Source organism: Coenobita brevimanus, chromosome 23 (assembly GCF_032717465.1).
Source record: "Coenobita brevimanus isolate Jiangsu-jjx chromosome 23, ASM3271746v2, whole genome shotgun sequence".
NCBI classification, from domain to species: Eukaryota; Metazoa; Arthropoda; class Malacostraca; order Decapoda; family Coenobitidae; genus Coenobita; species Coenobita brevimanus.
Genome location: NC_136976.1, coordinates 71,426,192 through 71,441,631, shown reverse-complemented (window position 1 = coordinate 71,441,631; position 15,440 = coordinate 71,426,192). Strand labels below are relative to the sequence as shown.

The 15,440-nt window shown below is 40.7% G+C and overlaps 3 protein-coding genes across 3 annotated transcripts; 2 read left to right on the top strand and 1 right to left on the bottom strand.

The window, feature by feature from the left end:
• Positions 1-313: 313 nt before the first annotated feature.
• Positions 314-5,247, bottom strand: LOC145392771 (uncharacterized). Its single transcript, XM_080267064.1, has 6 exons — positions 5,221-5,247; positions 3,931-4,089; positions 3,348-3,494; positions 916-1,015; positions 743-861; positions 314-580 (listed from the first exon to the last, which is right to left on the bottom strand). The coding sequence occupies exons 1-6, from the start codon at positions 5,245-5,247 to the stop codon at positions 314-316; spliced, it is 819 nt and encodes a 272-aa protein (XP_080123190.1).
• A 424-nt stretch (positions 5,248-5,671) lies between these two features.
• Positions 5,672-7,276, top strand: LOC145392770 (uncharacterized). Its single transcript, XM_080267063.1, has 3 exons — positions 5,672-5,707; positions 6,430-6,495; positions 6,977-7,276. The coding sequence occupies exons 1-3, from the start codon at positions 5,672-5,674 to the stop codon at positions 7,274-7,276; spliced, it is 402 nt and encodes a 133-aa protein (XP_080123189.1).
• Positions 7,277-9,429: 2,153 nt separating this feature from the next.
• LOC145392769 (uncharacterized) lies at positions 9,430-14,064 on the top strand. Its single transcript, XM_080267062.1, has 3 exons — positions 9,430-9,627; positions 13,243-13,308; positions 13,777-14,064. The coding sequence occupies exons 1-3, from the start codon at positions 9,430-9,432 to the stop codon at positions 14,062-14,064; spliced, it is 552 nt and encodes a 183-aa protein (XP_080123188.1).
• Positions 14,065-15,440: the final 1,376 nt, after the last annotated feature.

Sequence of the window (15,440 nt, the reverse complement as noted above, 5' to 3'; positions counted from 1 at the left end):
AATTAACAGCACCGTCAAGAACTGTCGCGAGCCCTAATCAGCTACACGAGTCCCCTCTCTTCATGCAAGGAACTTTTTTTTTTTTCATATTACTGAGACCGATACAGTGGCAGCAGTATGATTTTACTGATGCTTACTAATTAAACATATACACTCTAGGGTAAAAAAAATAATGAAATGCCATATCCTGTGTCGGAAAAAGATTTTTTTCTTTAACAGGGAGGGAAACCGTGATCACTTGGCAGATGTTCGAAGTCGAGCTTGAATGTAATATTCGTCGTAAACAAGTTGTTTTATTGGGTAAGATTCCTGATTATCCCTTATATCCATGACCGCCACCAAAGCCACCACCATAGCCACCACCATGGCCACCAGCCGGGTAGCGCGCGGTGCCAGAGTATGACACAGATGGAAAGAACCCGCCAGGACCCGCCGAGTACGACACTTTCTGTACCCGACCGTCTGGAAGGTTCACCCAGTATCCGCCACCGGCTCCTCCGTATCCGTTACCAGATTCACTGTGACCGAAGTTGGTAACTCCAGCGCCGACACCGTAGCTGAAGGAGTATGGGGTGGGAACCTGAGGAATGGCGAATCATTAACTTAGATGAAGAGAGAAATCACAATATTATTCAAGTAAAAGATTTATAATAATAATAATAATAATAATAATAATAATAATAACGATATTAATATAAAGAGAAATAATGTAAAAAAAATACATGGTACGTGCAATACTTACACTGTGTCCACCGCCGCCGTGTCCTCCACCATAACCTCCAAAGAACCCATGTCCTCCACCGTATCCACCACCACCACCACCACCACCACCGTGGCCTCCAGCACCGAAGAAGGTTACTGCTCCACCTCCACCACCGCCACCATAGCCTGCAAAGAACCCGTGTCCACCACCACCACCTCCTCCTCCACCATGGCCTCCAAAGCCACCAAAGCCTCCACCGTGCCCACCAGGGGCGGCCACACTCATGGCCACCAGCAGGCTAAAGAGGAACACCTGGTGGAGAATTAACATTTATTATAACCACTATAATAAAGGTGACTAATCATCGGTGTGTAATGCACTGTATGGTCACGGTAATAGTACGTAATCATATTTTTGAATAAATGAATAACGTTACAGAAGCTAAGGTCATATTTATCAATAATATAGTAAAAATATACCATACACGAGTATATATCTGAAGATAATGGACGTGTGATAGATAAATATTAAGAGTAGAATGCGCCAATGGATGACCTGCGTGCATGATAGGTATGCCTCAATGTATCAGAATACGATTTTCCCCCCCGTAGGTATCGAGGTTAGAATGATTTGCTAAGTCAACGAACATTAGTTGACCACGTCAACTGATTTTCAAGTTTGATTGAATCCTTCTCAGTATTCATAACACTGTATTTAAGTGTTAGCAGTTACTGAAATTTTGGATACAAATATGACACAATGATTATGTTTTGATCAATTAATGAGAAAAACTCACTGATGATATCGACATGTTGATGTAAAGTGCTGTTGGTGAACTGGCTGCTGCTGTCTCCAGAGAGGTTTTATATCCACTGGCACAGCCCTGACTAACAACCTGGCCTCGAAACTCAGCGTCCCAAGGTGATGGAGCAAGTTTGTACCGCGAGAAGTGAGAGGTCCATTGTTATGCAATGTGATATATACCATCAGGATGAATCTTCACTTGCTCCTGTGCTGATATCACACTGTTTAAGATAATAGGCTATAACTACCATTACGAAATTGATGCATGTGAAAGTCGAAGTGTCATCATGATTGTTTATGTGTGCTAAGTGTCTGTATGTGCCATAGACACAACCGCCAGAGTAAGAGCACATGCCGAACAGATGAAAAAGCATACTACCATTACCCAACGCTACCTGTCGAGCCACGGCAGCTCCTTCCGAAAGCTGCTGCCCACATACGACAACACGAAATGAAACCATAGTGCCTGTTCGGTAGGCTAATGGTCAGACAGGCCTTTTCTTTGTTGAATAAATTTGTTTCGTATTAGTAAAAATAAATATCTCCATCATAGTAAAAATATCAACCGAACTAATTTTTCACCATTTCAATCACAGAGAAGTTGTATGTGTAATATATATAATGATTATACTCCAATTGTTAGCACGCTTCAGACACAGTGACGGACTTGTGGAAGTTGCATCCCAAAGAGGCGGCTGGAGGTTTCCCGATGATGTAATGCCACCAAGCGAAGTAGGCAGATCATCTACCCTAAAATGTACTGTTAAATGTATTGACCGAGGTAACCTGGTCTTGAACCCTAGAACTAGCAGGATGGATTTTTTTTTTTTTTTGCATATCGGTTAATGGATGGCAGGATATGCAGTTGATAAAGCATATAAAACAACTACGGTACGTGTACACAACAGGTTATCATGAAAATGTATTACTTCTCACGATCAGGACAGCTCACGGATTTTGATCAGGGTAACTCAGATTAATGTATTCAGATGACAATGATTACGAGGGCCTGAGAGTGTTAATACAACTCTCATATATGCGTGTGTGTGTGTGTGTGTGTGTGTGTTGGGGGGCGGCTCCCCACAAACAGTACTCCTAAATATGGAGTCAAAGGTATATTGTCTCATTAGCTCATCTCCGTTTACCGACTCCCTTGAAACCCTCTCCCTTTTCGCTGCAGTGTCATATTTTTATCCCTATGGCATCACAGTTTGATGGTCATTGTCCCTTTCAAATGTCTGCATGCATCCCTCCTTTATTGCAGAGGGCGCATAGCATTCGTTTGGTTAATCATTTTCACCACGTTTCTGCCCATCTTCCTAATGCAAAAGTTAACTGATACTCTCGATCCTTCACATAGGCAACAAGTTAACTCTAGAACTATCTTCCTCAGCTTGTATATCCCTCTGACTATTACTCCCATTCTTTTAATGCAGTGTTATCAAACAGCTCAAAATGAACCGATTCTGAATTTTTCTTTTCTGTTTTTTTTTTTTTCCTTGGAAAAACTTTTTGGGAAGTTCAAGTCCTTTTTTTTTTTTTTTCTTTGCGTTAAAAAGAAACACAAATTTTCTCATGATCAGGACAACTCTAGTATTACATTCAGCTAATTTTATTTTAGAAGATTTTATTCGCTGGGTGGGTAGAAGAACCTGACAGTGTTAACCTCTTCACTACTTATTTTTTCCTCATTCATGTTAGCTCAAAACGATTGTATTCATCTTAGGAGTTATCATAAGTCCAAAGCCGGCGGCACGTCCACCGCCACCATAGCCATCACCTCCAGCCGGATAGCGGGCGATGCAGGAGTATGACATAAGTGGAAAGATCACCCCAGGACCCGCTTAGTACGACTCTGCATCCGACCGTCGGGAAGGTTCACGCCGTACCCGCCACTGGCTCCTCCGTTGCCGTTACCAGATTCACTGTGACCGAAGTTGGTGACACGGATGCCGGCACCATAGCTGTTGCTGTACGGTGTTGGGACCTGGGGATATGAAAAAGTGATCTCTCAGGAACATATAATATATCTATAGTACTCCAATTTAGGGCATGTCCGTTAGTTTCTTCTCGGGAGCATTATAAAAAAAAAAATCATTTATGGGTAGCGATATATATTACAACAAACCTATCTCACCTTAGGAATACGGTAGACACCAACGTGCAATAAGAATTAGAAATGATGGTGTATTAAGGAAGAACTGTTGGAAAATTAACGTATTAGTGGTGGAAGACTATGTAGCAATGGTGGAATATTATGGCAGAAGTGGATGAATATTAGGCGATACCATGTCTCAGATTATACACCATACACACACTATACCCGCCATAGCCACCACCTCCTCCATGTCCCCCATCCACCGCTGTGTCGATCACCACCACCACCGCTACCACCGTGGCCTGCAGCACCAAAGTAAGGTTACTGCTTCACCTCCACCACCGCCACCATAGCCTGCAAAGAACCCGTGTCCATCACCACCTCCTCCTTCTCCTCGACCATGGCCTCCAAAGCCACCTAAGCCTCCACCGTGGCCACCAGGGACGGCCACACTCATGGCCACCAGCAGGCTAAAGAGGAACACCTGGTGGAGTAATGATAAATAAATAAAAATAAACAAATAAAAGTATATAAAGAAATAATATATATATATTTTTTATTTTCGCATTCTCGAAGTACTTCTGTGTGATTGATATAAAGGTAAATGTAGGCTGTGACCAGGTATTGGCTATCATCAGTGCGCGACAGCTTGCCCCTCAGTAATACCCAGTAGCTAGATTTTCACTCACTGTGATGTGTCAACAACTGTGGTGTTTTTGGTTTACGTGGCAGACAGTTACTTTAACTGTTCCCAACTCTTTTCACCAAAAACTGAAAGTGAGTTTAGATTAAAAGTGACACATTATGCAATTGATAAATGATTGCTAGTAAATCTGATTGTTCAAAATTCTTTTCATCAAAAATTGGAAATGAGTGTAGCAAAAAGCGTTGTTCAAGTGATGGAGCAGAATAGTTACATAACTTTGTCATTGCTGTAAATCAAGGATGAATGGTAAACACGTCTCCACAACAGTTTACAGTTATGAGAAGCCGTTTCGTTTTTTCTATTCCCTCACTTTAATATTCACTGTAATTTGGTTGTAGAGAGTATGGCATCTGTGTGAGTGAAGATAATGTATACACAAACAGTCTTTCAGGGAACTTAAAGCTAGGACAATTTATCAGTACAATCAAACCACAATGAAGAGGTTAAGACTCAACTGTCCCAGAAAAACAAAAACAAATAAACAATCTGGAAATCTATTGTCATGTGAATAAGCCGGAAGTATCTCCTCTTCCCTTTGTTTGAGGGAGAAGTTCTTGTTTACACTTTCAATCCCATGTCATATTCATTGAGTTACTGCATGGGAAAACATTGCACATAATGAGAGAGACTTTTCTATTTGGAGGGGTTTGATGTTGCACTATTTAATTCTATACTATTACTGAATATATTAAGTGAATATGGTCATTTGGTGGTAAAGTGAATATAGTAAATGGGAAAAGGTTTAACTGTACTGAATGTGTTCAAGTCTCTCACTATGACGTCCTAGCGGGGAGTCCATGATCAGCGAATTCTGTTGATTCAGTGGCTGGCAGAGGCGCCTGGGAAGTCGTACTAAATATTTCGACACAATGGGCCGCTCATCCTCCACAGAGAAACTTGCCACTTCACGCTGGAACCTTGAGTGACCGAGGACATCCTATTGACGGAAGAATCGATCTGCAGCTATAAATTCAGCACAGAGCCCACCGGCAGTCAGTGAACCCTCAGGAACTCACACAATCATGTATTCGTTAGTAAGTGTTGATCGAGAGAGGCAGTCCGAATTAGTTCAACTTGCTGGCTATCTTTTTTGAATGCGGATTTTTTGTTTTTCCCATTAAGTCACCACTCTCAGCTCACACAATAATGTATTCGTTAGGAAGTGCTGACCAAGAAACGCAGTCAGAAGTATTTTTATTAGACGAGTAACTTTTTCAATAAGATATATATTTTATCTGGACACTTCACTCTCAGAAGCTCAAACAATCATGCACTCGTTCGTAAGTGTTAATAGGCTTTACTCTCAGGAAACATCGTCATAATTATTTTACAACATTAGTCGATTCACCTCTTCAAGCCGATGTCTGGTCAGTTCACTCTCAGCCCAGACTCGTTAGTAAGTGGTGGTATGTTCTATTGTCGGGCAACGCAACCAGAACATATATTGAGAATAATAAACCAGGCTGTTGCTTGAAGAATACTAAACATCCCACAGTATGAGGTTTATCGCCAGTTAAAGGATAAAAGATTCAATCAAACCAAGAGTACTCAAGAGTGGCTTACAAATTAAATCAGGTCCCAATCATGAGAACAGTGAATACTGTATAAAGCATCATTTATATGGAACACAAATTTTTGCCTGTAACTTGTAATAATAACTACAGTATTCCATTCAGTAACCGCGAGTATACAGGCTAACAGTGTAAATAGAACGTTTGCATAGTTATAATATTCGTATATTCCAAGAGTACAGCACACATACACTCTGTGTAGCGTTTTCCAGTGCAGGTAACTCGCTTCAGGCACCTGACTGTGTAATAAGGTCCGCAGAGTTATATTATGTATATGTTTCGAGTTTTCTCCAGAAAAGACTGAATACGTGATGGATATATGATGTCTGAATGTGCCTAACGTAATTTACTGGGCATGCTGTTTATAATTCTCCGACCCACATTCTCTCTCTCTCTCTCTCTCTCGGCATGCTGTTGATAATTCTCCTCCTCCCCCCCTCTCTCTCTCTCTTTCTCACATCAACCAATCTTTAGGCCGTAAAAGGAAAAAGGTCAGGATGATGAAAAGAAAAAGCTATGTTTACGTGCAACATTTCTTCTTCTCCAGGTGTTTTTGCTGTGCTTGCTGGTGGCCACGAGTGTAGCCGTCCCTGGGGGCCACGGGGGATACAGTGTAAGTGTTATTCATATCAGGATCCTCTTCGCTGACGGCAGGTGCACTTGAATACTTAGATATTTTAGGCTTACACTTGAAGATCTTATTCAGCCGAACGAGGTCCTGGCAATCAGTGGTTCCAGAATTAATCTCGAGTAATCTGATCTTTGAAAATGATATATTTTTTCTTTTTTTTTTTTTAGATAATGCCAGACGATTTTGTTCAGCTGAGAAAAAAAAAAACAGTCAGAAATCATCACTGACAACTAAAAATTACTGTTATTTGAAGAATGTCATTAGAGGCATCGGGGAGATGGTTATGGTATTTGTGGTGTTAAATACGAGTATGGTGTGTATTTTGAAGCGAGCTACGAAGCTGGTTCAAGACTATGTTATTTTCCTCTGGAGTAAACTAGTACTAATAAGTAAATCTTACGCCACAAATCTACTTCTGATATCAATTACCAGTAATAAAGTTTAATTTTCTTGATGTCGCCAGGCCCCCACCCCGTACAGCTACAGCTACGGTGTCTCCGCCGGAAATACTAACTTCGGTCACAGTGAATCTGGTAACGGACACGGCAGTGCCAGTGGCGGGTACTGGGTGAACCTTCCTGACGGTCGGGTGCAGAAGGTGTCGTACTGGGCGGGTCCTGGCGGGTTCTTTCCATCTGTGTCATACTCTGGCACCGCCCGCTACCCGGCTGGAGGTGGTGGCTATGGTGGTGGCCATGGTGGCGGATATGGTGGTGGTTTTGGTGGCGGTCATGGTGGTGGCTTTGGTGGATATAAGGGATAAGTAATTCTCCACCACTACGACACTCCTTTAGTCGCCGATACTGCTGGTGGGGAAGGACATGGATACAAAGGATGAGGCGGTTTAACGGACCACTGGATGCATGTGACGGCTGCTGTTTGGTTAATGCCTTCAAACTACTACACCGACATTTCTCTTCACTTTTCTAAATCTAGTCAAGGTTCACATCATAGTCTTGGGATTGGCCGAACATCCAATATATACGGCATAATTTTCTTTTCGTTGTTAGTATAGCATTTCTTATTTACCTTGGTCAAAGATGATTATTGAACTACAATAAAATTATGCTCCTTTCCGAGATATGTTGTTAAAATTCACACTTTTATTACAGCCTACATGATGTACAAACTGTAGATACTGTCATTTCTTGTGTCATTGAGCATCACATTCTTTTTCTGTTGTTTATGTCACTTATGTAGTTGTGTAGTAGATCTGGGTTCTTATATTTCTTGAAGTTTTGAAGCATGCCATCTGTAATTTTCATACCATTAATAAACCTGACTGCATTGATTTTCATGTATTTGAATTGTATAATCTTGCCTTAACCCGTTCATCATCGGAACAACTCTCTTATGCCTTTCCAGTTCAAGTTAAAAATCTCTGTGAAGCTAAGAGTTAGTCTTAATAGTCTGAGTGTCAACAATCTCCATTAACTCTTTCATGGTCGGGACAATTCTAGTATTCTATTCCAACTAACGTCAGACGATTTTACTAAGCTTTAAGTGGGTTATATGAGCCTGAGAATTACACACTGAAGAAAGAGGATTTATCTAAGACTTGACATTACAAGAAAGACCGCGTCAATTTTACGTCGTGGACACCAAGAAAGTAAAAATTCTGGCAGTGACTAGAATGTATACAAAAACTAATATTGTTGTTGCCGAAACTCATATGAAACGTGAATTTTGCAGGCTTAAGTTGCCTTCCTCCTACGGTCCAACCTCCTCCTTATGAGGGAGAGGGCAGTAGATGAGGAAAGTTTGTATATGTAAGAAGTTGAGCCGCCTAGTTATAACGATGTCACCACACGAAGGCGTAATGGATGTTTAGAGTGGTTGTGGCAATGTACTATGGTTGTGGCAATGTACTATGGCTGAGAGTGAATGGAGATTTGAGTGATGAATTTTGAGTCACTGTCTGTGTACATCAACTGTCGGTTTTAAGCCCCTTATCGTTTATCATGATGACTGAAGCTTCCACATGACTTCAGAACTGGACTCGCATACAAGCATTATAATATCCTCATTACAGCTGAGAATAACCTGTACATTAACTTTGAAAACACAGTACTCAGTATGTCGAAGATGTGTTCTAAAATAATAACTACTTTCGTGTATTTGATATAAAGATTTGAGGAATGGAAAATCGGTTTTAAAGGTGCTCTTGGGATCTGAACTGATCGTTGTTCTGTTAGTTAATGTAAAGTTAAAAAAAAAAAAAGTAGGAAATGGCATCTTAAAACGAAGACAGCTTTCAGCAAAAGTTATTTCCCCGGTTCTCCGTGGTAAACCCAACTCCCAGTAAGGCGAATCTCTCCCATCGTCTGCGTCTATCAAGAAGTTTAAAGTTACAGAGAAGAAAAAAAAAAAGTCGATGGTTGTACACTGAACCCCCCCCCCTTTTTCTTTTTTTTATTGTAACATGAACTTTAAATCTGCTGTTATGTTTGCTGGAAATGTATGAGTGAAGGTAATGCATATATGTATATATATATATATATATATATATATATATATATATATATATATATATATATATATATATATATATATATATATATATATATATATTTCATTTTATGTACAGTACTCCAATGTAGGGCATGTCCGCTAGTATCTTCTCGGGAGCATTGTAAAGTGACAAGTCATTTGTGGGTAGTGGTATATTTTACAACAAACCTATCTCACCTTAGGAATACGGTAGGCTCCAACGTATAATACGAGTTTGAAGTGATGGTGTATTAAGGAAGAACTGGTGGAAAATTAAAGTATTAGTGGTGAAAGACCATGTGGAAGTGGCGGATTATTATGGTTGAAGTGGTTGAATATTAGGGGAAACCATGTCTCCGATTATACACCATACATACACTATAACCGCCATAGCCACCACCTCCTGCATGTCCTCCCTCCAGAGCCATGTCCACCATCACCACCTCCACTGTGGCCCCCAGCACCCAAGAAGGTTACTACTCCACCTCCATCATAGCCCGCAAAGAACCCGTGTCCACCATCACCTCCTCCTCCACCATGGACTCCAAAGCCACCAGAGCCTCCACCGTGGCCACCAGGGACGGCCACACTCACGACCACCAGCAGGCTAAAGATGAACATTTGGTGGAGCAATAAAAAATAAATAAAAAATAGATATATAAAAGTATATAAATAAATAAATAATATATATATATTTTCTATTTTCACTTTCTCGAACTATAAAACTATTTTTGTATGAATGATATAATGGTAACTGTAGACTCTGACCAGGGACTAGCTAGCATCCGTGCGTGACAACTTGCTCCTCAGTGACACCCAGTCGCTAGATTTTCACTCATTGTGATGTGTCAACAACTGTGATTTTGTAGGTTTTCGTAGCTGACAGTTACTTAAACTGTTCCCAATTCCTTTCACCAAAAATTGAAAACGAGTTTAGAGTAGAAGTGACACATTATTCAACTGATAAATGATTGCTGGTATACTTGATTGTTCAAAATTCTTTTCGTCAAAAATTGGAAATGAGTGTAGCTAAAGGCGTTGTTCAAGGGATGAGGTGGCCAGTGATGGAGCAGAATAGAATTACGTAACTCAGTCATTGCTGTAAATCAAGGACGAATGGTAAACACGTCTCCACAACAGTTTACAGTTATGAGGAGCCGTTTCGTTTTTTTTTTTTTTTAATCCCTCATTTTAATATTCATTGTAATTTGGTTCTAAAGAGTCTGGCAGCTGTATGAATGAAGACAGTGTATACACAAACAGTCTTTTAGGGAACTGAAGCCTAAGACAGTTTATTAGTACGGATGAATCCAAAATGAAGAGGTTAAGACGCAACTGTCCCTCAAAAACAAAAATAAATAGTGCGGAAATCTATTGTCAAATGAACAAGCCGCAAGTAACTCCTCTTCCCTTTGTTTGTGAAGGGATTGCTTGTTTTGTGGCGGAAGTTATTGTTTATCCCTTTCAATCCCATGACATATTTATTGACTTATTATTGCGATCTTCAGGGGATTTTAGTTTACTTTGGAGCGACCTCGTATAGTGCTGGGGTACAATTGGCAACACATGAACCCGGGACAGCATCAGTCTTTAGCAGAGGTCTAGTATTTGGTACCCCTGACACCCCTGACATAATCGCTTGTTAGTGGCACTGGCATCAATGAACGAAGGTGTCAAATATTAGCTGACAAATGATCAAGTACCTGATGTATGAACGTCTAAAATTGTATCTGCACCTACACTTCAAACTGACACTGTTCCTGGTTCATGTGTAGCCAGATGTACATAAAAGTGTGTGGCCCGTATTCTCCTCGGTTTAAGGAAGCTCCCTAACACCTCTTCCAAACCGATTTATTTTGCTTATTTATACCTTGCTACCCTCTTCTGTGTTATTCAAATAATTCTAAGAGCATAATCTTCATCAATAACGTACAAAACTAATAAACCGTCCTCAAAAATAAATCGCTAAGGAATAAGCGCTAGGAAGCCTCCATTAGCGAAGATAATACGGGTCTACATCTAACCTCTTCACTTCGAAAATACCTTCAGAGCTGAATAAATTTGTTTAGAGATAGGGAAAAGAAAATGAACCAGTGCCGGAATACCTGACATGTGGAACCAAGCGAGGCTTGGATAGAGCAAAGCGTCAAGCCTAGGTGAATCTTTAGGGAGGCTTTGTAAAGAATTATAATTTACAAGATTTAACACGTGAAGCCCTTGGATATGAAAATCCTTAGGGAGCTAATGTGAATCAACAAATGGCGCTTCGTTAGAAAGAATCAACAAATGAGCTTTCTTCAGAGTGAATCAACAAAAGGAGCTTCGTTAAGGTGAGCCAACAAACGGGATTTCTTTAGAGCGATCCATCTAGTTTATGGGAATCCTTAAGCTTCATTGGCTGAATGGGCAGCTCTAAGAGATGCTCCTGAATCTAAAAATACGTCATCAGATTGGAGGGATTAACAAATTATGAAAACAGCTAATAAGTGAAGATGGTAGAGTATTGGTGCGTGTACCTTAACCCTCTCATGATGGCGCTTATCTGTAGCTGTATGGGTCTTGGTTACACCCTCGCGCTGAACAGACTGCCCGCGCGTGAGAGAGATGGTGAGAATTATCAAGAGCATGCCCAGTAAAATGAGCTTGATATACATTCAGACACCATACATTTCTTAGACGCTCAAGCTTTTCTGGAGGAGGATCGAACCGTATACCTGTACCTAGTAAGACTGCAGACCACACACAGTACCAAGTGTCTGAGGCGAGTTACTGCATGGGAAAACATTGCACATAATAAGATAGATTTTTCCAACTGGAGGGGTAGGGTTTGATGTAGCATTATTTAGTTCTATATTACTGCTGAAGAAAATTGGTGAATAATGTCATTTAGTGGTAAAGTGAATATAGTGAATGAAAAAAGGCTTAATCGTATTGAAAGTGTTCAAGTCACTCACTATGACGTCTTGGCGGGGAGTCCATGATCAGCGGAACTCTGTTGATTCAATGGCTGGCAGAGGAGCCTGGGAAGTCTTACTAATTATTTCGACACAATGGGCCGCATATCCTCAACAGAGAAACCTGCCACCTCACGCTGGAACCTTGAGTGACCGAGGACATCCTATTGATGGACGAATCGATCTGCAGCTATAAATCCAGCACAGGGCCCACCGGCAGTCAGTGAACCCTCAGGAACTCACACAATCATGTATTCGTTAGTAAGTGTTGATCGAAGAGGCAGTCAGAATTATCTGTATTTGCTGACCATCTTTTTGAATGCGAAGATTTTTTTATTTTTATTTTTTGTCACCACTCTCACCTCACACAATAATGTATTCGTTGATAAGTGCTGACCAGGAAACGCAGCCAGAAGTAGTTTCATTAGTCGATTAACTTTTGAATAAGATATATATTTTATTTCGAAGCTTTACTCTCAGAATCTCACACAATCAAGCACTCGTTAGTAAGTGTTAATAGGCTTTACTTTCAGGAAACATCGTCATAATTATTTTACAACATTAGCCGATTCACCTCAAGCCGATGTCTGATCAGTTCACTCTCAGCCTAGACTCTTTAGTAAGTGTTGGTATGTTCTCCTGTCATGCAACGCAACCAGAATATATATTGAGAATCTTAAACCAGGCTGTTGCTTGAAAAATACTACACATCCCACCGTATGAAGTCTATCTTGAAAGGATAAAAGATTCAGTTGAACTAAGGGTGCTTAGCAATGGCTTACAAATTATATCAGGTCCGTTTCATGAGTAATGTGAATATAAAGCATCATTTATATGGAATACAAATTTTAGCCTGTAATTTGTAATGATAAGCGTTCCATTCAATAACACCGAGTATACAGGCTAACAGTGTAAACAGAAAGCTTGTATAGTTATTATATTTGTATTGCATATTCCAAGAGTACACAAACATTCCATTATGAATAGTGTTTTCCTGTGCAGGTAACTCACCTGAGACACCTGATAGTGTAAGGAGGTCCGCTGAGTTTTACTATGTGGAAGTTTCGAGTCGTCTCCAGAAAAGGTTGAATATGTGAGGGATATATGATGTTTGAATGTGCCTAGCTTGATTTACTGGGCATGCTGTTGATAATTCTCCCCCCCCCCCTCTCTCTCTCTCAGCATTCATATAACACCTCATGCAATCTTTAGACGGTAAAAAGCAAAAGGTCAGGATGATGAAAAGAAGTAGTTATGTTTACGTGCAACATTTCTTCTTCTCCAGGTGTTTTTGCTGTGCCTGCTGGTGGCCACGAGTGTAGCCGTCCCTGGGGGCCACGGGGGATACAGTGTAAGTGTTATTCATTTCACGATCCTCTTCGGTAACGGCTGGTGCACTTGGGTACTTATTTATTTTGGGCTTGAAGATATTATTCAGCCGAGCGAGGTCCTAGCAATCAGTGGCTCCAGAATCAGTGTCGAGTAATCTAATCTTTGATAATGATGCACTATTTGTTTTTTTTAGATAATGCCAGACGATTTTGTTCAGCTGAGAAAACCCCTCCCAGTTAGAGGGCATCACTGACAACTAAAAATGAATGTTATTTGAAGTATGTCATTAGAGGCATGGGGGAGGTGGCTATGACAATTGTGTAAGTACGATATTGGTGTGTATTTGAACTGAGCTACGAAGGTGATTAAAGACCATATTATTTTCCTCTGGTGTAATCTAGTAGTAAAATGTTAAATCTTACTCCACAAATAATTACTTCTGATATCAGTTACCAGTAATAAAGTTTAATCTTCTTGATGTCGCCAGGCCCCCACCCCGTACAGCTACAGCTACGGTGTCTCCGCCGGAAATACTAACTTCGGTCACAGTGAATCTGGTAACGGACACGGCAGTGCCAGTGGCGGGTACTGGGTGAACCTTCCTGATGGTCGGGTGCAGAAGGTGTCGTACTGGGCGGGTCCTGGCGGGTTCTTTCCATCTGTGTCATACTCTGGCACCGCCCGCTACCCGGCTGGAGGTGGTGGCCATGGTGGCGGATATGGTGGTGGTTTTGGTGGCGGTCATGGTGGTGGCTTTGGTGGATATAAGGGATAAGTAATTCTCCACCACTACGACACTCCTTTAGTCGCCGATACTGCTGTTAGGGAAGGACATGGATACAAAGGATAAGGAGGTTTAACGGACCACTGGATGCATGTGACGGCTGCTGTTTGGTTAATGCCTTCAAACTACTACACCGACATTTCTCTTCACTTTTCTAAATCTAGTCACGGTTCACATCATAGTCTTGGAATTGACCGAACATCCAACATTTACGGCATAATTTTCTTTTCACTTTTGGTTTAGCATTTCTTATTTACCTTGGTCAAAGATGATTATTGAACTACGATAAAATTATGCTCCTTTCCGAGGTATGTTGTTAAAATTCACACTAGTTTGACTATAGCCTACATGATGTACAAACTACAGGTACTTTAACTGCTTCTCTGTCGATGAGCATCACATTCTTTTTCTGTTGTTAATGTCACTTATGTAGTTGTGTAGTAGATCTGGGTTCTCATATTTCTTGAAGTTTTGAAGCATGCCATCTGTAATTTTCATACCATTAATAAACGTAACTGCATTGATTTTCTTGTATTTGAATTGTATAATCTTGCATTAATCCCTTCATCATCGGGACAATTCTATTATTCCATTCCAGCTCAAGTTAAACATTTTTGTGAAGCTAAGAGTCAGTCATATTAGTCTGTCAACACTCTCTATTAACTTTTTCATGGTCGGGACAATTCTAGTTTTTTATTCCAGCTAATGTCAGACGATTTTATTAAGCTGCAAGTGGGTTATAGCTACCCGAGAATTACACAATGAAGAAAGAGGATTTATCTAAGACTTGACATTACAAGAAAGACCGCGTCAATTTTACATCGTGGACACCAACAGTGTAAAAATTCTGGCGGCAATTAGAATGTTGTATACAAAAACTGATATTGTTATGGCCGAAGCTCATAAGAAACGTGAATTCTGCAGGCTTTAAGTTGCATTCCTGCTGCGATCCTTCCACTTCCTTACGAGAGAGGGAAGTAGATGAGGAATGTATGTATATCTAAGAAGTTGAGCCGCCCGGTTATATCGATGTCACCACGCGAAGGCGTAGTGCTTGGTTAGAGTGATTCTGGCAATGTACTAGCATGTTCGCACCCAGGCTGAATGTGAACGGAGGTTTGAGTGATGAGTTTTGAGTGACTGTTTGTGCACATAAGCTGTCAGTTTAGTCTGTTATTATCATGATCACATTACTTCAGAATTGGGCTCCCATAAGAGGTGTTATATGCTGATGACTTAGTGTTGATCGCAGAGAATTAGAGGATAGCGAAAGACAGATTTAGGAAGTGGAGAGAAGCAATGGGGTAAAGGGGTTAGAAAACAGGTGTGGATGGAGAGATATTGTGAAACCAAGAGTTTGGCCAATC